This window comes from Syngnathus scovelli, chromosome 7 (genome assembly GCF_024217435.2).
Source record: "Syngnathus scovelli strain Florida chromosome 7, RoL_Ssco_1.2, whole genome shotgun sequence".
Lineage (NCBI taxonomy): Eukaryota > Metazoa > Chordata > Actinopteri > Syngnathiformes > Syngnathidae > Syngnathus > Syngnathus scovelli.
Genome location: NC_090853.1, coordinates 4,178,147 through 4,198,671, shown reverse-complemented (window position 1 = coordinate 4,198,671; position 20,525 = coordinate 4,178,147). Strand labels below are relative to the sequence as shown.

At 46.2% G+C, this 20,525-nt stretch overlaps 2 protein-coding genes and 1 long non-coding RNA gene across 7 annotated transcripts in view; 1 reads left to right on the top strand and 2 right to left on the bottom strand.

Annotated features, from left to right (window-relative positions):
• LOC125972865 (rho GTPase-activating protein 42) overlaps positions 1 to 894 on the bottom strand; it is a 28,827-nt gene extending 27,933 nt beyond the window's left edge. For all 4 annotated transcript variants that reach the window (XM_049726882.2, XM_049726883.2, XM_049726884.2 and 1 more), the window contains exon 1: positions 588 to 894. In XM_049726882.2, coding sequence (XP_049582839.1) covers positions 588 to 741 — 154 coding nt within the window. In that variant the 5' untranslated portion in view covers positions 742 to 894. The remainder of the gene's footprint in view (positions 1 to 587) is intronic.
• Positions 850 to 3,100, top strand: LOC137840412 (uncharacterized). The gene is made up of 2 exons (XR_011087047.1): positions 850 to 996; positions 1,961 to 3,100. It is a non-coding gene; the product is annotated as an uncharacterized lncRNA (long non-coding RNA).
• A 6,999-nt stretch (positions 3,101 to 10,099) lies between these two features.
• Positions 10,100 to 20,525, bottom strand: part of cntn5 (contactin 5) — a 68,733-nt gene continuing 58,307 nt past the window's right edge. For both annotated transcript variants that reach the window (XM_049725256.1, XM_049725255.2), the window contains 12 exons: positions 20,131 to 20,258; positions 19,826 to 20,013; positions 19,229 to 19,349; positions 18,358 to 18,516; positions 17,689 to 17,838; positions 17,521 to 17,591; positions 12,488 to 12,722; positions 12,298 to 12,407; positions 11,879 to 12,065; positions 11,677 to 11,789; positions 11,439 to 11,607; positions 10,100 to 10,765 (listed from right to left, as the gene is read on the bottom strand). In XM_049725256.1, coding sequence (XP_049581213.1) covers positions 10,677 to 10,765; positions 11,439 to 11,607; positions 11,677 to 11,789; positions 11,879 to 12,065; positions 12,298 to 12,407; positions 12,488 to 12,722; positions 17,521 to 17,591; positions 17,689 to 17,838; positions 18,358 to 18,516; positions 19,229 to 19,349; positions 19,826 to 20,013; positions 20,131 to 20,258 — 1,720 coding nt within the window. In that variant the 3' untranslated portion in view covers positions 10,100 to 10,676. The remainder of the gene's footprint in view (positions 10,766 to 11,438; positions 11,608 to 11,676; positions 11,790 to 11,878; positions 12,066 to 12,297; positions 12,408 to 12,487; positions 12,723 to 17,520; positions 17,592 to 17,688; positions 17,839 to 18,357; positions 18,517 to 19,228; positions 19,350 to 19,825; positions 20,014 to 20,130; positions 20,259 to 20,525) is intronic.

The following is a 20,525-nucleotide window of genomic DNA, read 5'->3' as shown; positions in this document are numbered from 1 at the left end:
ACTTTATCAGCAAGCTGGCCAATTTTGACAAATGAAGCGATAAGAAAAGCAAGATGTCTTTTTTGTTGACTCCTGACTTTGCTGACTCACAATTGCGTCAAGCCCAACATCCCCCAGGATAGACAATTTCATCATAAGGTGTATAAAATCCCACTAGACTTCAAACAGTGACAAATCCTGCATGCGTATTTATTTACCTTCCGAGCCACCTAATCTGACTCATTTAAGTATCATGACTTTTAAAAACCTATTACGCTGCTGCATATTATTAACGTTGCTATTTTTGGAGATGTTATTTCGTGTGAAAAGTTTGGAAAAACACAATCTTCACACATTATGGGTGCAAAAGCAAAGTTCGCCGACTCCTCTTTGGGCCTCTAATAAATTGACGCGCTCCTCTCCGTGAGGCAAGTCTCATCTTGCAACCGACGAGAAGCAGGAACAAACAATTCCGCGTGTTCTCACATGGAATAAATGACATTTAATAATCTGCGTGGGTATATTGCGACGCGCCGCGCAAATTGACGCGTCTAGCGCGTGCTTCCATTTCTTGTCAAATCGAGCTTGTGCGTTTTTTTTGTACTTACTCCTGAGCGCGCCGATAAGCATATTTCCATCCTTAATGAGCTCTTTGATGAACTTGTTGGTCCTCTCCAGTTCGATCTCATGACATTTGAGACGCTCTCGGAAATCTGGCCCGTCGAGAAAAGAGTCGCTAAACTCCAGCGTGGGGAGTCCCATGCTTGTTCTTGCGCGAAGGGTCTCCTCCGCTCACGTCTTCCTTAGCGTGGACGCGCCGCACAAACATAAAAATGGGGGGGGAAAAAGTTGCAGGCGACTAACTTTAGTCTTCTCCGAGCCTCACTTCCGGGTCCCTTGGCTGCTGCGGTTCGAGGTTGGGGGTTGGAAGTTGGAGGTTCCTCACGGTGGTCGTGTGACTCCTGCTGGTGGCTCATGGCCCCACGCCCACCATCCTTGCTGCCAAAGGAAAGAAAGGTGTGTGGAGAAACAAAATAAAAGTCGGGTTTCAAAGCACGGTTTTGAGAAAGGGTTAAGAATTAAGTTTCAAGCAAGATTTCGGTTTCAATCTTTAGGTTTTAAAGTAAGGTTTCAAAGTAAGAGTCTGAAGACAGGTCGGGTTTTAAATTGGGGTTTTAAGTCAGGTATCAAAGTCGGGTTCCAAGGCAGATTTAGGTTTTAAAACCACAATGCCTGCTAAGGTTAGAATTTTATTGAAGGGTTTCAGTTAAGGCTGGAGCAGAGACAAATAAAGAGAAAGAAATTCAGAATCACTGGCTTTGCTTTGGAGGAGTGCGAGCTTTCGTTTATTTGACGCCGGACAACCAACAAGTCGAGCCACATTGGTCATTTGGCTGCAGGTAGCGTCCAGATAAATCATCAGGGACAGATGAAGCTCATGGACATTGTTGCTCCACGTTAAGGTCACCAAACTGCCAGGAGAGGGAAAAAATAATAAAAATCTTCTCATGGGATTATGATGTCTTTTGTTTGTTGTGTCATGGCAGCCGGTCGTGACTGATTACTGGCAAGAAATATTTTTTTGATGCTAAAAACGTTCAGGGACATAAAAAAAAAATCTCTGATTTAAATTTGTTGCTGCCAGTAAATTAGTTTCTCCCATCTGAAGGTTTCTTGACAGCGGCATAATGCGGTTGCAAGGCAAATGGCTGCATTTCAAAGACGCAAATCAGAATCTGCTCAGGTGTTTTGTCCACTTAAAAAGTCTTCCGTCAAATTAGCGTCGAGCCTCTTTAAGGTTGTTGCCGGCTGACGCATGGATCCTTCTGAGAGGAGAACACAAACCGCCGCTGTTTTTCCAGCTAATGATTAATGACCCTAATTTACACTTTTTTTTTTTATATATATAAATCCAATCAGGCTGTGACATTTCCTATCAAATGAGTCCTTCCTCATTTTTGCGTTGTTTACCTCTTGACAGAGCAATCTCGCCAGCGCTGGCGTCCCTGGGCTTTATGACTCCAGCGAGCCGATGAGCTGTTCTGCACCATTACCTCCGCCTCGACAAACGCATCTGCCTGGCCAAAGCGGCCTGCTGGGGCGGTGGTTCTCAAACTGGGGTTTGTGGACCCCCCATGGGTCCGTACATGAATTTGCAATGTTGTTTGAAATGCTGTTAATTGGTTTCCAAACTGTGATGCTAGTTTAGTTAGCATTGTGCGTTAGCATGCTTGTCAGACAAAGGTCATCTCTGTGCTATTTAGTTAAATCTGCTTTTTCTCTTCAACTGAATGAGGCGATAAACAGTTTGAACCAAGCAACCTTGGCCACTATTGTCAATTATGTGTCAGACTGCCGACAAGTTGGCTGGATATTTTTGTCAAATTTTTGTTGTTGACCTTGACGTGCTCCCTCCAGGCGTTTCAGTTCGGGTGATGAATAATGGGTGGCTTTGTAAACACTTTGTGGTGACTTTGCCTTTAATAATTTAATTTTGTACACAGTGGGTGCTGGCAAGTGGGGGGACTCTCTGCCCCTATCACGCCCCTGAGGACATAGCCCTCTTGAGGAATTCATCTTTTGGATGTGTCGTTCCGCCTGCGGACCTTCGTCAAGCTAAAAGTTGGAAAATATTTTCACAAAATTCCACCCACATTGTTTTTTGTTATTTAAAGGTCTGCATTTTTGTTTAATTATTGTCTCTGAGTGCAACTTTGGTTGTTTGCTCTTAGGGCAAACGACACCGAGCTAGCATGTTAAACACAACCTTGCCGATTTGCATAAATCTTTGCGACCTGACGCGAGTCAAGCAGCTTCGAGGTTGGGCCCGAGCGGTTGGATGAGACACTTTTTTGTTTTGTGCGCGTTAAATGGCGCGACCTTGGATTATTGAGCTTCTGTCACGAGCTGCGCTTTGGGGGCAAAATGGATGGGAGGCCGCTTCTAGCGTCGTCTTCGGAGGCGACCGCTAGCTGGCCACCTCACATTTGGGCCCGCTGCAGTCGAACAACTTGACATTTGCTGTAATGAGAGGGGAGGAATGTGTTACGGCTTGGCTGTTTGGAAGACGAATGTGGCGTGAAATGTCACGAATAATAAAAAAAAAACTTTACCAATGTTAGTGGAATACAGTCATCTCATTTCTGATTCACAAATTCACCTATTTGTGATTTTTGGTAAATCTAAAGACAAGACAATTTTAGCCCGGGTTGTTAGCGAGAATTTTTGTTACATGTGTATAGGATTTTTTTTTATTTCCAAAATCAAATAATCTGTAAGACAATTTGTTCCGGAGGATGTTGTAAAATGAGTTTGAAATTATATTTGTGGTTTAGTATTACATTTTGCATTGAAACTAGGAATATAAACAACTATTGATTATACTTATAGTTTATGTACATGAAATCGAAGTCACTCAAAATGAAAAAAAGATAAAGAAAGGATAAAAACAAAAAATAAGAATCACCATGTTGCTCATTTACATATCATGACATCAAAACCCACCATGTCTGATGGCGAGCCGACTGCTGGCCTCGCATTTGCCGTTTCCATGGCGATTTCAGACAATTTATTGTGGTTGTTCAGAAAGCAGATGCACAGCACTCCACAAAATAAAAACCTTGCGCAGTTCAGCTGTCTTTTGAAAAAGCCTCAATTGAAAAAGGACGCCATTGCATATTGAAAAATGCCTGCATTCACTTAGGGCAAATCTATAAAGCAATAAAATAAGCAAATACATCAATTTGCCAGGGTACACACGCTTGCTCAAATTGGTGAGTTTGAATCCTCAAAACGTTTTTTTTTTGTGAAAAAGTTAGCAAACAAGTTTTCGATGCAACATAATTTTCCAACCCGAGAGTTCTTTTTTCTGCAATAGACGACGATTCAAGCGGCACTGAGAAAATGAATGACACTCAAGGGCTTTTCATTTGGAGCCAAAAGCCAAAATGCAAAAAAGCGCATTTCAGCCTTTCCCAAGAAAGCTCGGCAGTGGCCTACGTAATTCTTTTCGCTTGATGGAAAGCGCTCGGAGTGATTTATCTAATCAAGAGCGTCTCCGCCGCATCGCCAGGTGCGCCGGCGGAATACTAAGAAAGCTCAACTTCCAGTTGTTGTCTAGGAAAAGCATCAAGGTAGCCGCCACACACACATTTTGGCGTGCTGAGACAATAAGCCATCTCAGATGGCAGCAAAAAATGCTACGTTTGTAGCATGTAGCCTGCCAGTGCATTTCAATCAATTTGCCAGTTAAAAAATTTTTACAGGTTCATCTTCTCAGCGTTAACTTGTCATGTCCAGATGTTAGCATCTGTGTAAATGTGCTTTTTGTGCAGCAAATCGAGATGAGCCTCGGAGGAGCGTCGGGCTCAGTCGTCGGGTCGCAGTCAAGATGAGCCACTTTGTATCGATTTTGTGCCAGAGCGCGACACGCTATTGATCTCCCAACGGAAGGAAATCTTTGCAGCATTATGTCACATTTGGCCGTTCGCGATGGAAACGGGGATGTTCCATTATCAGACTCATGGGGGGGGGGGGGGGGGGTCGCCGCGCGACTGTCGTCTGAATTAGAGCCACTTCAGCCATTTGGCTCGATGCGTGAGAATAATAAATAATTTATAATAAAATGTTGTGGCTGTTCAAAAGGAGAAACAGTCATGGCATCCTGTGAGGAATGTCATCCGTGAGCACAGCCAACTTGCTGTTGATTATTTATGTTTTTAATTATTCATTCATGTAAAAATGCCATTAAAGGGAATAGAGACAGATTTCAGATTGAACTCTTCCTTCCATATTTCTCCACTTGTTCAATTATTCAAATCATACAGCGTTGTGCGTTTTCCTCGTTCCCTAAACTACCATGTTTTTTCCGGATTTCACATTTTGACAAAATGGAGGGGAGAGGGGCTTTTCAATTTTAAATTCAATTAATATGATTGTTTCTAATTACTATTATTACATTTACTGTATGGTTAAATAGTCTTTAGAATCATTACAAATGTGGGAAAAAAAAGATTATTTTAGGTTCTAGAAGCTATCGTTTTGAATCTGGATCCAATTCAGATTGCCCGTTTGGTGCCAATGTAAACACTAACAGGCGTAATTGTTTACTGAGCATTTTCTCAACTTTTTTTGTACTTAGTTTTCCTTCCATACACCCAAAAACAATAAAATAAGCGAGCTCTGTCAATGTGCACCGCAAGCTCGAGTGCGGGCTAAACTCCCAAGAGCCATTTCCTCCTTTGAGCTTAAAGTCGATAAGGTCAAACCCACAACATTAATCACGGGGGCTAACAAAAAAAAGGAAAGTCAGCATCTTGGTACGAGCTCATTAAGTGTGAATCTCTGCGTGCATTGCACATCTGCATGCAATTGGAGGTGTGCAAAGCTCCTCTGGCCTTCAATTAGGAGAACGAATCGACAAGTCTTCGTCACAGCTGACATGCCGCCGTTTGTCACGTTGTGGTTGCCATCTGCAATTTGCCTTGCTCTTGGCTGCACTGCCTTCAGTACTTCATAGGGACATTTATTTTTTGTCCTATCAGATTTTCTCCGCCGTTACTTGAGACTTATGTTTCTTAGGTTTGCTGCCTGGACGGCAGCGGCTCAGGATGGTGTGATGTGAGGATCATCTCACTTTGATGATTGCGTGAAAGTGAACATAGGCAGGGTGGGTCAAGGGGAGTGTAGGGTTTTCGATCGGGTCATTGATTGGACAACTATCAGCCGTTAGGTGTCGGTAACCTGCCTGCGGGACCTGCTTGATGACTGAGGGAATCCTTGGCTGATGATTTTAGCGTGCTACATTTTGGAGGGCCGCTTCAATTTCACCTTTTCTTCTGAAACTGAAAAATATTTGGTTTTATTCTGAAACTTTTCCTAGACTCATTCAAATCATTTCAATGTCAGCAAAAAGAGGTCTTGTGGTTATTAATAGCCGTGAAAGGAAGCCTTCCATATTTTCCACTTACAATTCCAAAATCAAAATGTTTACATCCTCGTAATATTTTGGAAGGTTTTCATATTCATTAATTTGTCGTCATTTAAATGTTTGTATTTTAGCCTTAGCATTTTAGCAATACAGAGATCCTTGTTAAAAATGTTGTGACATTGTTTTAAGACCAAATGCGGAATACATAGAAAGCATTCAGGTCATTTGGGGCAGAGGGAATAGTTTGAATATTGAACAAATTGCAGCTGTCGGTTTAATTGTCGAAGGTTTCCGGGCTGGCTTTAATTTAGGAAAGTGCAACCAAGCATCACGGCAGAAGCTTTGGAATTTTGTCTCACTTGGCTGTCTTGTTAATGAAACTTTTAACTGTCTTGTTAGAGTCTGAGTGTTATTTAAAAATGTCTATTTCCAATTGAGATTCTTTTCCCCCAATAAAGGATGTGTGTATTGACTGGCTCTAATTTGAGAGAATTGAATCCGATTTCCCGCACTTTCAGATCAATTGATTATCGGATGGCTCTAAAAGATTATCTTGCGTGGGTTGTAGTAAGAGTGATTTCTCCTCCTCCATCTTTTGTGACAAAATAAATCTAGATCTTCTTACGTGTTTGTTAGCTTGAGCAGATAGCATCAGACAAGAGCAATATGCTCCAAAACCAACCTGGACATTTTTTTATTGTCGTGTGAGTTGGCTCACTGACAAATCAGTTCAGATGTTCAAAATGTGCGTACCTGGCTTTTGTTTGGACTTGTGGGAATAACCACTCTGCCGGCTGCCGCTGTTGGTTGTCATATCTTGTCCGGTGTGCGGCGCAGGGACGGCCAATTGCAGAGCTTTCACAAAAGCCAATTTAATGGCAGAGATTGGCCGCGGAGAGGAAGCCGCCAGATGAGCACAGTGCGACCCTTTGACTGTTTAACAACTCTGCTTCAGTTTAAAGCAACCCTCGGATCGGCCTCGGCTGATCCTCGCCTGCAGCTCGACGGACCGCCAGGGGAACCTTTAAATCGGGCAATATGTCAGCGCCGCCAAAGGTTGGCTTTGTTGGAGAGCGTCCAGCAAAAAAAAAGAATTTTTAAAAAAGGGCCGAGCCGTGAATCGGATGCTGCCCCTGAGGATAAACCTCGACGTTTACCTTTTCTTGCAGATTGGACGGCCAGGCGACAGGTCAGGACGGTTCAATCCGCGGAGGAGCCAGTGCATTAGAGGAACAGATTAGACTTTGATCCATCTGAATCTAAAGGCAATGAATAAAACATTTGGTATTAGGCTCAGATCCACTTGTTATTAAGGTCTTAAAAGCTGAGCGGAGCAGAGGACGGACAGAAGGCAAGGTTGCAAGGAACGCTTGTAATTTAGCGGCCAGAAAACGGCATTTCCAGTCCAGGCAGACGGCAAGTGCGCCCTTCCGAGCGTGACCTTGAGGGAGATGATTACCTTTTCTTGAAAGACCGAGGGCACCTCCACATTTTGTGTTTCGGTTCTTGTAGGAAGGCCACCCAGTCACTGAGGCCGTCCTTGAAAAAAGAAACACCATGTTCGCATCCCCTAGATGCTCAAAATGGAGGTCGGGGGCCCCAGCTGTACTTTGGGGGTCTGCAAAGTAACAGTGGTCAGCAGCAAATTTGAAATAGAGATAGCTTGATGTGTCCCTTAATCTATTTGTTGATACAGAGTTAAAAAATAGCTTTGCTTTTTCCTTAGCGCATCAGATTTTTAAAATGTAATTTTTTTTAGGTTTGACATTTTTAAGATGGATGCAATGTTTGAAAGATCTTTGTAAGAATACTTCAAAGATTTAAGTAAATGGTAGCTGATGAAGATTAAAATAGAAGCAAATTGATTTGAGAATTTTTGTTTTTGCAGTGATACCTCTTGACAATAACATGACCATTTCTACTCTCCTTTTTAATCTAATAATACACAGAAATTAAAAAATTGTCAACGACTATGGAAACTAAAAAAAAAAACAAAGGATAAAACACACTTTCTTCTGGTGTGCCACCTGCCACTTGTGTTTTTACCGAGTTCTGTTTGTCACTTTGTATTTTCGCCGTACCCTCTGGCTTCTCTCATCTTCATCACCCCCCCCCCCCCCCCCCCCCCCCCCTTTGAGTTGAGAACAAAAGCTAACTTCTTAACGTCCCCTGCTGGGATTTGCACTCAGACCCATCCGCCAGCATTCAACTTGGCGACACTCTGCGTCTATTTTGGTTGTACAACCTGCTTGTTAAAGGTGAATCGAATCATGTACGCAATGAAAAGTGCAGTTGTAGAGCTCAGTTTTTCCCGTCATATGAAGGAGAGACAGCCTTTGATAAGACTAATTGGAAACCGACAAACCAGCATTCGAGTTTTTATGTTGGTTACACTAGTAACGTGCATATCTGTAGTCAACGGGCAAAACAAGAGGCCGATACTAAGCAACCGAGTCTCAATAAAAAAAAAAGCCAGCGTGTCCGAAAAGATTGGGCTTTTTTTTTACTTTTCACACATTTGCACATGAATGTCCTCCCTAATGAGGACTCGCAGCAGGACGCTTCTGCGCTTTAATTTGGTTACGAGGAGGCGGCGAGCGCGGTGCCTTTTAAATTGGCTGCTACTTTAATAGTGGCTGCAATTAAAAAGGCGAGGCGATCGTTGACGAGAGCGAGGCGTTAATGAAAGCATTTCTGCGCGCAAACGAGGGCCTGCCTCAACAAGTATGTTCTCAATCATCATCCTTAATGTCCTCATTATCAGATACAAAGTCCGCAACGGAAGGCCGGAAAAAAAAGACAGATTCAACCTCGGAGTACGCGATTGGGAGGTAGCTAAACTTTTTCCAAAAAGCAAGCAAAAGTTGCTGAGGTACACAAATCACAAGTTGAAGCAAATAAATGAATGCCAAAGTCGAACAGGTCACGCTGTTGCTTTTATTTTCCCGCGCTGGGCTTCACTCGCTTTACAGCTCTCAAGACGGCTTCAATTAAGACGGCCATGATTAGCGCTCGGGTGCAAGGCAGGGAAAAAAAAAACAGAACAAAAAAGTCAGCGTGTTGACTCCGGCTCCAAAGCCGCCGCTGCCGCGCTAATCCTTTTGTTCACATTAGTCGGCACATGGCGCGCCTCCCTAATTCTCATTCCCGAGCAGCGAGCGGCTGAAAAAAGCAAACGTCGCGGAGGAGGAAGAAGCGCATTAGCATGAGCAAGCAACGCTCCAAACAACAACAACAATCCCACTTTAAACAGCTGAAAGCCAGCCATCGTCTGTTCTGACCTTTTTGTTAGCTCCGCTGCTAAGCCCGCAGGACTAGCATGCGCCAAAATCATGTTTTGCGCTTATCCAAGTTGTAAACTCAGCTAATGCGGTGGTGTGAAATGGTCTGACATTCTAACCACACACACACACACACACACACATAAATGCACGGCTAGCATTAATTGCTGACACGCTAGCTCGTGGCTCTCCCTTGCAGAAAACACAATCCATTATCATAAATCACATGTGCCAACACAGACAACAGCTGCATGAATAATTAAAGGTTGCAACACGAGCGCTTGGCTGCGTGCGTGTGTCCGAAAGCAACAAAAACAATCATAAAAAATGAATACGTAAAAATAAATCAATGTTTGTGCAGTCCAGACACAAGTTGGAGCACCTTAGCATCAATGTCCTCCTAGTGAACCAAAATACAAAAAAAGCGCTCGGAGCAATGCGGCTCCCGAGTGGTCGACCTGCTGAGCTGTGCTTCTTGGAGAAAGTTGAAAAAAAATTCTATCTTGGGTAATTTGGATGGTTGGGACGGCAAGGTGGAGGATTGCGAAGCAAGTTGGCCGCACGTATTTACGCCGCCTCTCAGTCAGCTCGGAGAGGGAAGTGATGTTGGCGCGGGTCCCGTTTGGCTCCCGCACGGGATGTTGGCAAATGAAATGGCAGCGCCGTGTGACAAATTAAATGTTTGCCGTGTCTGAGTGCTGACATTTAAAGTCAGCTGCAACAAGGGCCAGCGAGAAAAGGTCCCCGTCCATCGGCTCCACTTTGGAAGTCTTTTGTGTTTGGAACGACGACAACATCGCCGAGTGATTTTGTTACTTTCATTTTGATACGAGCGCAGCAAAGAGATTGATTTCAAACATTTTGCGCCGCGTGGCATTCCGACCCGAACAAAATAGATGACAAGAAGTCATGATTTTAAAAATAGACATCACATTTATTGGTCACCAGGAGTCGCTACTTCTGCCTACTGTACTTCCATCAACGTGACCACCGAAGCGCTGCTACCAACAGAAACGAAGCTGACACACGCCACCGTCTTCTTCTCTAAAAGGTAACACCGTGTACAAAAAGCAAGTTTCGAAAAGTAGTCCGAGTTGTCCTTGTATGGTCAATAAACCAAAAAAGAAATTAGAGTTTTCTGCCGCCCGAGGAAAGAGGCGGTGTGGGGGCGGGCGATGCGAACGTCCCAGATGATTCTGCTCGTGCTTCTGCTGCATTTTTCCATGAAGTTTTCGTGCTCCGCAGACCCCGGGAGTCAATGAGACGAGCACTTTATAAAAAAAAAAAAAAAAACTCCCTCCTCGCATAACACACGACAGCACAACACTAGCGCGATGTTGGACACGAAACTAAACGGGTGACGAGATGACTCAACCCCCCTCCGTCCGGACCTTTCCTCCTCCGCGGCGGCGTCAAAGGGAATTCCCCCAAAAAAGAAAGGCCGAATCCATTCCTCTCCGATCAAAAAGCATGAGTGTGAAGCGGCCTCACCAGGACGCTGAAGGCACCAGCAGAACCAAGAGCAACGCGGGCCACGCCAGGTTCGCTTTGCACTCGCCGCTCTTTGCTCGCACACCTGGCAGGAAAAAAAGGGGGGGGGGGGGGGGGGGGGGGAGATAGGAGTAGTCACATTTACGACAAAGTATTTTTTAGCCTTTGTTTATAGCCGGCGCCATTTTGACTTGGATGAGAATGAGGGCGCATTTTTACATATATATATTTTTTTTAGACAGCCCAATTTTAAAGCAAGTCAATTATTTGATTGGAGGAGTTGGATGGAAGCTGAACGTCTGCACTACATTTCCAAACGTATTTTGTGTTGTGTGTGTGTGTTGAGACAACTGTGTCATTGTCCAAGTAATTACGGGTACAAACAATGCAGCCAGTTAAGCGGCCACGAGGATAAAACATCTGCTGGGCGGTCTTGTCTCGCCGACGTGCCGCTAGCAGGTTAATTGGCCGAGCGTGTCCGTGAAGGGTTGTGAGTGTGGGCGAGGTAATTAAAAGAGCATTAGCCAAAGAAAACTTTGTTCAGGCAAGAGCTTGGCTTGCTTAATTACAACGGCTAGCATGGAGCTATGCTAGCATGCTAACTGCTGTATCAAAATTGTTAATGATTGAGAGTAAAAAGTTCAGTTTTGCTTTTTCAGAGTCTGTACTTCTTTACTTTTAGTTGAGTAGGAAAGGAATTATTTTATTCATTAAAATTAAAGCTAGCAAACGAACGGCGAGCGAGCGCGGCAGCCTACCGGAAGAGGTGACGAGTCGAATTTGCGAGCTGACCGCCCCGTCTCCGCCCTCGCTAAGGGCTCGCACTTCGATGACGTACGTGCCGCCCTCGGGAAGCGACAGCGTGGTGGACGGGTTGATGGTGCGGGTCACCTGGTTGTGGCCTCGGCCCTCCTGCTTGAGTAACACCTGCAGCCACACCAGAGGCCTTTTCACGCGTGTGGATTTTACGTCGACGCGGAAAAACGGGCCGGTTACCATGTAGCCGATGACGTCGGATTCGTTTTCCTTGGCCTTTACGGGGTCCCAGCTTAAAGACACGTTGTTGCCCTCTTGAATCCATTGCAGGTTGCCTGGAGGCTGCACGGGCGCTGAAGAGCCACAAAGGAAAAAAAAAAACCATCAGCATGAGGAAAAAAAAAAAAAAGGGGGGCGGGGTAATTGGTGTGCTTGAACCTACGGGCTTTCCTGGTCTTGGCCATGACGGAGGCACTGGCGGGTCCTTGCCCGATGTTGTTGAAGCCTTTGACGGTGAGCACGTACTGGCTGTTCCCTTCCAAGCCCCCCAGGAGCAGGGAGGTCTCGTTCTTTGTGGTTTTCTGCGTCCAGCCGGAGTCCTCCTTCTCGGACTCTTTCCAGCAGCTCACCTGGTCACGGTTAAAATTTCAATTTGAATCTCAACGGGAGAAGGTGTGAATGATTCCAAACACTTGAGATTCTTTCTAACTCCTGTCAACAACCATCTACAAAAAAAAGTCCAAGTCAGGCAATGAAGTCTTAAAACTGTCAACTTAAGTCTAGTACAAGGGACTCCAGTCACATAACGTGCGCGGTGTACCTAATGAAGTGTCTGCTTGATTCATCTGAGCGTAAGTGCACCTCATATCCTTTAGGTCTTCCGGGTCCGGGGTTGGGCGGCCTCCACGTGACTCTTATTTGCGAAGCCGAGATTGCGTAAGCTTTCACGTCGGACGGCGCCTCTCTGGGCTCTGCACACGCACACATATTGACAGTTTTTTTTTTTTTTTTCTTTCTTTCCAAAAATAATAAGACACAAGTTTGAGCTCACCGCCCTCGGCCGAGTAGATGACGACGACCGGGCTGAAGGGCCCGTCGCCCTTGTTGTTGTACACGCCCACTTTGACCTCGAAGGGCGTCAGCGGCGGGAAGGTCTCGTCGCGGTACTTGTACGTGGTGGAGTCAGCCGACGTCACCATCTTCTCCTTCCAGCCGCGGGTGCCGTTGGCGCGGAAGGCCACGATGTAGCCGAAGCCCTCGCCGTTTTGGAACTCCTCAGACACGGGCTGGAACGGAAAGAAAGCACAAAAAGATTTTTTTTAAAAATATAATTATTTTCAATTATTTTACTGTGAGACCACAACAACCATGAAATCATGAAGATCTATTTTGTCTATTTAAAAAAAAAACCACAAAACTCATATTGCCACTTTTTTTTTTTAACCAATTTAAAACGGAAACACACATTGAGCAGTTTCACTTTTGGAAGAACCACTGAAGTAACAAACTTTTGTCATCTGGAGCAATTTCCTCTCCGTTTACTGTAATTCGCCGCCAGTGTTCATAAAGCCGCCGTCTGTCGCAAGGCGAGCGGCTCGGCGGCACATTTGCAGCGAGACATTTGTCTCCCGGCTTCCCTGACAGGAGGACTTTTTTTTTCTTCTTCTTCTTTTGGATGACGGCTGGTGTGCCCCCCCCTCTCGAGTTGTCTTCCAGCAACTCCATCCAATCAAACGGCAATTCATTAGGACGGAATTCAATTAATTAATGCGAGCCGTGCGGCTTAAGGGCCTGGCTAAATGCGATATATGGAAAGGAGCCGCCGCCATTTTACGTTTAATGGAATATGTTTTAATGACGGTGCGTGACAGCCAATATTAATATTAATCAAGAGTGACTTGAAGCGCCACCGATTCACATTTGCATGTGTTTTACACAATTTCAACTCGGTTCCTCTGGAAGGAATACACGAAAAGCGTAACGGGGGGATCGAACTTGGAGCCCTTTAGTGACGAGCCGCCTCGTCGGTCGCAACACGATGACATGGCAACTTTTTTTCTATCAAGTACTTGCATTCGGGTTTAGACTTGGTTCCAAAATGCACTTTAAGTAGGAAATGAAAAATACGAATCAAAATCATACAAACAGCTCGGCCGTTTCAAAGTGAATCGGCTTCTGGCTCAAATGAGCCGCATCCTCCCCGGCGCTAATGGCGGTGGATGAAAAGGCGATGACCAATCACCGTGACCGCGCTCATTACCGGGATGATCAGCAGAGCTAAATGAGCTGTCATCAAAGTGGATCATTACGGGCCGGCCGGTGAAGCTTTTAGAAGCGGCGTGAACCGACGGCGTGGGGCAGCCACGTGGACAGAGCATTACGGCTCGGGTCTCGATGGGGTTCAATCATTCACAAGCTCCGAAATTGCTTTTCCGAACAGACAATTTTTGTTCGTGGCGTTTCGAAAATATTGTGTACTTCTTGCAAACACGCCTTACTTTAATTTCACCTGACACAAAAAATGCAGCCAGCGCATTTTGCATCAGGTTTGATCAATCTCATTCCCTCTGCTAATTTCATCGACAAGATTTGCATATACTCCTCCCACAACGGCAATTTAGCATATTTGGCAGGCACAATCCGGAATGCGCCCAGTTGCTACATCAGCTTCCAAAATCAAGTTTGCGCCTGTCAAAGCTTTTCATAAATCCGGCCCAGAGTGGATCATGCTCCTGGGTCAGAAAGACTTTAGCCTGTTCTGGGTTTTACCATTCCTGGCATAAATAATTTATATGCGGACTGATAAATAAAGTAGATACTTGTGTAGGCTGTCAAAGGACAAAAAACTATTCCGAGACTCCAGTGGGCACACGTGGACAGCGCCTGATAACTCCCGACCAAGCGCTAATGGGCTCGGTGACTGTGAGGCCAACCCTAATGGACGCCCCCGTGGAAAAGCAGCCGACTGTTTAGTCATTCATCCCGCTCCAACGCCGTCCGGCCAGCCGGCCGTCGACGACCCTTCCGCAGATGATTGCAGAAGCCTTGCCCAACGAGCCGCCGCCGCCGGCAAAAAGGGCCGCGTCTCCTTTCATAAGGGCCTCCATCGATCACCTGGCCCCCACTGCTGATTTATTCCCAAACGTGTTGAGCGACGACCGGAGGAAATAGCGCACCGGCGGGAAACCAGTTGAGGTTGCAAGAGAGAGGAGCTTGTGAAATTTATGGATGACAGTGAGGCGGAGTGGAGAGACATCATCACATTCATATTTCTTATCACTCGCTCACATGAGTGAAAACCTCCACCAAGGCCAATGGAAAGCACCGATTGCGCCCAACGTACTAAATCGAGTTCTTTCTCCGGTAAAGGGAAGAAAAATATTAGAAACAGCTCTCAGTGTGATGCAGTGTAGTACAGACACAATCTTAAAGGTCCATCCACCACCCGTTGCTGGTCCTCTACGATACCAAAAACATTTTAACACGTGGAGCTTTTGAAATGTCAGAATATGTGCGCCAGAGTTTGTGCTTTTAATCCAGATGCAGCTCACAGTGCTAGCAAATTTGCTTTGACTTAATCAAACAATGCTACATTACTTTATCTTTTGGTTTTAGCCTTAGTTGTCTGACTACAAACCTGCCCTACTGTCCATGGTGTTCCACAGGGTTCAATCTTGGGGCCTCTGCTGTTTTCATTCCATTGCAAGAGAAGCTATGATACACGCTAAAAAAACAAAAAAAAACAACTCCATGTTTTAGTGATGTTTTGGGGTATCTGTAAGGAATTAATTTCAACGGAGAAAGTTGATCCGAGGTACGAGTGAGTTGTGGTCAAGGAACGAATTAAATTTAAAGTGGACCACTGCATTAATATGCTAATTGGACTTAAGCCAACAATATGTTTCCTCGGCGCCTCGGTCATTGCCACCAACAGGCATCCATTCCATCTGGATGACGCTCGCCCCTCCACCCATCGCCCCTCCACGGCCTACGTTTCCACTTCTTCTCCCAGTGGCAGTTGGGCTGCCAGGCCCTACTTAATAACGACTTGATTGCACATCTGTTCACCTTTCCCCCTTTTGCCAGAGTGTCCTTCAACCCGTCTTAATTACAAATTCTTGGCCTTGCTCATAGCCAATCGGGACGGGCCCCGTAACCCGCCGACTCCCAACCCATCTGCGGGTTGAGCCTGCGAGAAGTTGCCGTCAATTTCCTCTTCGCTTGCCGTGAGATTGATTAGATTTAGCGGCAGATTGCAAACACATTAATACACATCGACGGATTCATCCGTAGCCGTTCCGACCCGCTGCTTTCTTCACCTTCTTCTTCTGGCACCCAATTGCATATTCACTACATCTTCATCGCGGGTCCCAGGTGGGCTGCGGGGACCGACCGCCTCGTCAACACATTTGTCAACTGTGACCAAAGTGAGCCTCGATGCTCAAAGCTACAAGATGCGGTTGTGTTAAATACAGAAGATGTCATTGGTTTTTTTGTTTTTTTTCCAAACGTCTTTATTACATTTCGTGTATAGCGCCACGGCTCAACGTCCCCTGGGCCCAATGAGATAATCCTCTTTATCTCGGACGGGAGCGTCTTATTACAGTAATCACTTCTACCTCTGCTCTGGCGGAAAACAATCGTGCTTTAGCACGCTGCTCTGGCTCTCAGGGTTTCTTTGCAAAAAGAAATGAAAATATCCCCGTCTTGACCCCGCCCCCCGCAGAAGATTTTTCAGTAAAATAATCTCTTTTGTCATTGACATTCATTGTAAGTAACACACGGATAAAGTCACAGCTTTTGTGTTTGCGAGCGGCCGAGCATATATCGAGTGCGTGTCCATACTAATACTATTGTTTTTATTCCGAGCTAATTTGTTATTGATTTTGCCTCGCAGGGACGCAGCAACTTCGTCCGACTCTATCAGTAAATCAGGCACGCGCACCTGATAGTGTTTGTTTAGAATAAAAACGCTGCTTTGCATTCTGCTCAAATCGATCTCGACAGTCTTTGCTTTTAATTACGCCGTGCTCAATGCTATTTTGTTACCTTCGCATTTATAAAAGGGTTCGCTGGGGTGGTACGGTCGAACTGCTGAAGCGAAATATGGATCGGGTGACAAACCTTTTTTTTTTTTTTTAACATTTACAATTTAGCGGTTTTGGGGATTTGTGGAATTATTTGTCTTGCTCTCCTTTATTTCTAGGACATACCCTTGGCATTTGACCGAGGGTGTGTAGACTTTTTAAATCCATACATATCCTTCTTCCCTTTCATTACTTGTGAATAAATCAAGAACCTTAATATAAAAATTCTGACATGCAGAAGGTGTGTGTGTGCACGTGTGTGTGATGGTGTCCCTGATCGGGACGGGGATGGGCGGGGCCTCGGTGCCGCTCTGCGCTCCACCGAGTGCCATTCTATTTTCATTTTAGATCCATTTTTAGGCGTAACAACCCCAGACTCTTGTCAAGGTTCCATCCCACAGTGAAAAACTTTCCTCCGAGTTTTAATTAGAGACCACTCTTGACGCTTGCAAGACGGACGCGACATCGCTCATCGACTCTCCGCGACAGCAAACCCGGCGGAGTGTAAACGCTTGTGATTATTTTGCAAAACGTTCAAAATCGTTCAAGCGTTTCCTTCGAGGCTTTGGAGGCAGCGACATCCATCAAGTGCGCTTGATCCCCCCCCCCTCCCCAATTCCATTCTACCCTCCCAATATGTGACAGGTATTCCCAGGTAAGACAAAGTGACAAATGCTAATGAATGGCCCGGCTAGCAGCAGCGGCGGCGGCGGCAGCTTGCACGTACCCATTAAGTCACATTCATGGCTGTGGAATTCACGAGGAGCTCCCAACGCAGATCTGAAAGGGGTGGAATGGGCTGAAACGTGGCCACCTGATTGGCCCGCTCGACTGAATTATGTTTCTCAAGACATTTGTGAAAAACGTGAGTCGCAATAGTTGGACGGAAATAAAACGTTTCTTTGAAGCCACAGTGGTCACGGTGACATTCCAGCCCCAAATATTAATATTAAAAGAAATAATAATAAAGATAAAATAACATTTTTGCAGCGCTTACCTCCCAGGAGATGACCAGTTCGTGCCTGCGGCCATTCCCGCCACTCACATTCGTCGGCGCCACTGAGGGCACTGAAGAGTATAAAAAAGAAAGTTTTCATATTACACACCTTGAAGACACACTTTAAAAAAAAAATCTATTTTATATGCAGCAGAGGTTGAAGGGTACCAGCTTCTTTAGTCCGGACTCCTCGGGAAGGAGCGCTGGGATCTCCCGTGCCGATGGCGTTGCTGGCGACGACTCGGAACTCGTACTCCACCCAGGGGTTGAGTTCTACGGCCACGGCCGACTCCAGGTCCCCGGTGACGGGTTCCGGGTCTGCGACGAGCAAAAATAGAACTGAAGAATCCAAGAACAAAAATGTGTACTTCCCACCACTGTTTAGTGTAGCCAAAAGAAAGTATGAAATCTTTAGTTTTCCAACACCGGGTGGTCACAACCCGATTTCTGACATTTGTTTCCAAAGCACAATTCAATCCATCGTCGCCAAAGTTCCACACGGAGCTCAGCTTTTGTAAAGCTCTTCTTGTTATCTCACCCATTTGTTGCGCGACGGACGACGGCATTACGATGAAGCTAATTCTCATCAATTGTTAACAGCCGACTACACTTTAATGCTAATTGATGCCTTTGGTGCCAAAATACAAAAAATCAGCATGTGCACTAAACAAGCACCGATACGCTTTATCTCCTAATTGAGGCCAAAGAGGTTACTCGCAGATACAAAGCATGGCACATTATACAAGCCCCAATTATTTTTTCAACTTGTTAAAATGTCTTCTGATGAGTTGGTTCGGGAGTCAAAAGGTTTCGCATGGCAGGTTCCGTATGAATTACCCGTTTTGACCGTTTGCCATCCTAATGAAAACGGGCTGCGGGCCTGCAGGTGGTAGGTATTGATCGGACTGTGGTTGTCCAGGCCGCGGGTCCACGACAGGGTGGCGCTGGTCTCGCTGATCTCCTCCACGATGACCACACCAGGAGGGCCAGGAGGACCTGCGAGGTTGAGAATGAGAGAAGCCGACATGAGATGAGCGGTTGCATCATTTTAAGGTTGTGGAAGAGACGCCATCAGGACAACTGGATTGGAACCCAGAACCTCAGAGCTGCGAGGCAAATGTGCCAACCACTTGTACAAAGGCAAAATTTTGCAGAACCCATTGAAGTCACAAACGACATTCTATTCCGGTCGGTAACAGTTTGCAGCTGCTCCACGAAGGCAATTAGACAGACGAATTAGCATGAAAAGCAGAAATCTGAAAAACAAAGCCGACTTAACTGCAAACACAATCGGCGCTGATCTGAGAGAGAAATGCTCCAACGTTGTTTTTTTTTTTCTTTTTAGGTGTCAGGACTCGCCGTGTTCCAATAAAAGCCAACATATGTTTACCTCCGTCTTGTTTAGTGGCGGCAAACGCGAGGACTCGAGGGAAAGGTGAGGTGGAGCGAACAGCTGGCGTTCTCTCCGACGAAAAGGCAAATGTGCTGTGTCGCCGGCAAGGTGTCCCGATAGAAGGTGACCGTAAAAGTGGCTCACTGACAAATGAGAAGACGCTCGGAATGTGCCAGGCTGCCGTTTCAAAACCGATCTGGAGCAACGGCACCATCATCCCGCGGTCACATGGCCGTATGTAATCATTTTAATAATAATTTCAACTTTATTCTTTTCGTAGCGCCAATCCGATTTTGCGACTTGAAAGCGGCTCACCTCGAACAAGTAGTTGGGCCTCGGCGCCGATGGTGTCGGCGCTGGTCTGGGCCCTGCAGCCGTACTTGCCAGCGTGCTTCAGCAAAATGCTCCTAATCATCAAATCCACCGTGGACGACTGCTGCAAAGACATACAAGTCAGACATGAGAAGGATTCGAAATGTGCTTGAAAGGAAAGCGTGCGATGCCTTTACATGTTAGAGCTCAAGCGGCAGGGAAAAAAAAGGGTTCCTGTTAAATTCAGCCGCCGGTACCTGCCCCCCCCCGCCGCCCCTTCTTCCTTTTTGCTGTGGGAAATAAGAAGTGCCGAAGGCTACAAAGCCACGCGAGCTCCTTTCGCGGCTGCCGATTAAAAGTGCAGAGCGTGCGTCTCTGCCGCCCGCCAACAGGGAGGGAGCGAGCTGCTGCTGCTCAATGTCGTTTGATGGTGAGACAATGACTTGTCGGGACAGATGTGACTTTAAGACGAGGCTTCTGCATTTCCTGCATGCCACCAGAGACGGGAGTGAGTTACATCCTGTATTGCGCAAGTTGGAAGAAAGTCTTTCAAACTCCCACCCCGGCAAGATAAATTTCCACGATCTTGTTTCTGCTTACTTTGGCTCGGACGGTCTGGATGTACTCAAAATGGCCGCCGCCCTGCTGGAAGCTGATTGGCTTGTGGTTGAACAGCCACTGGAAGGAGACGTCCAGCGAGGTGTCGTGCGTGGCCTTGCAGCTCAGCACCACGCTCTCGCCCACCGTCACCTCCACCCGGTTGGGGCTCAGCTCCACACGCATGGCCTCTGCAAGCACAAAGCTGCTGCACTGTCACCTCAGACGGAGCGGCTGTGATGTCATCAGTCGTCAGGTCGAGTAGAAACTCGACGGAGCGTGCCGCCACCCGCCGGGGCGTCGCTTACCTTTCACCCAGAGCGTGGCCGTCATCTCGGCCCAGCCCAGCTGATTCTCCGCCCGGCACACGTAGTCGCCTTCATCGGCGCGGCTGGCGTTGACGATCCTCAGAGTGTTGTTCCTCAACAGCATCAACCTGCCGCACAGCAACAACACCCGTCGCTCATCGCTATGGTGACGCTCGGGGAAGTGCACTGGATGTAAATACGATTGCAACATGTTTGCTTTATTGATGGTGACGCAAGATTGGCATGAAAGCCTTTCGCTGCAGATCAATGAGCAATTTAAATATGTTAATGAGGCTGACCCGCAGGTAACGCTGTGAGTTGGCTCGCATCTCCGGAGGATTTAAAGCGCAGATGTTTCTCCAGATAGAGGCGACGCTCGGAACGTTTTAGTCATG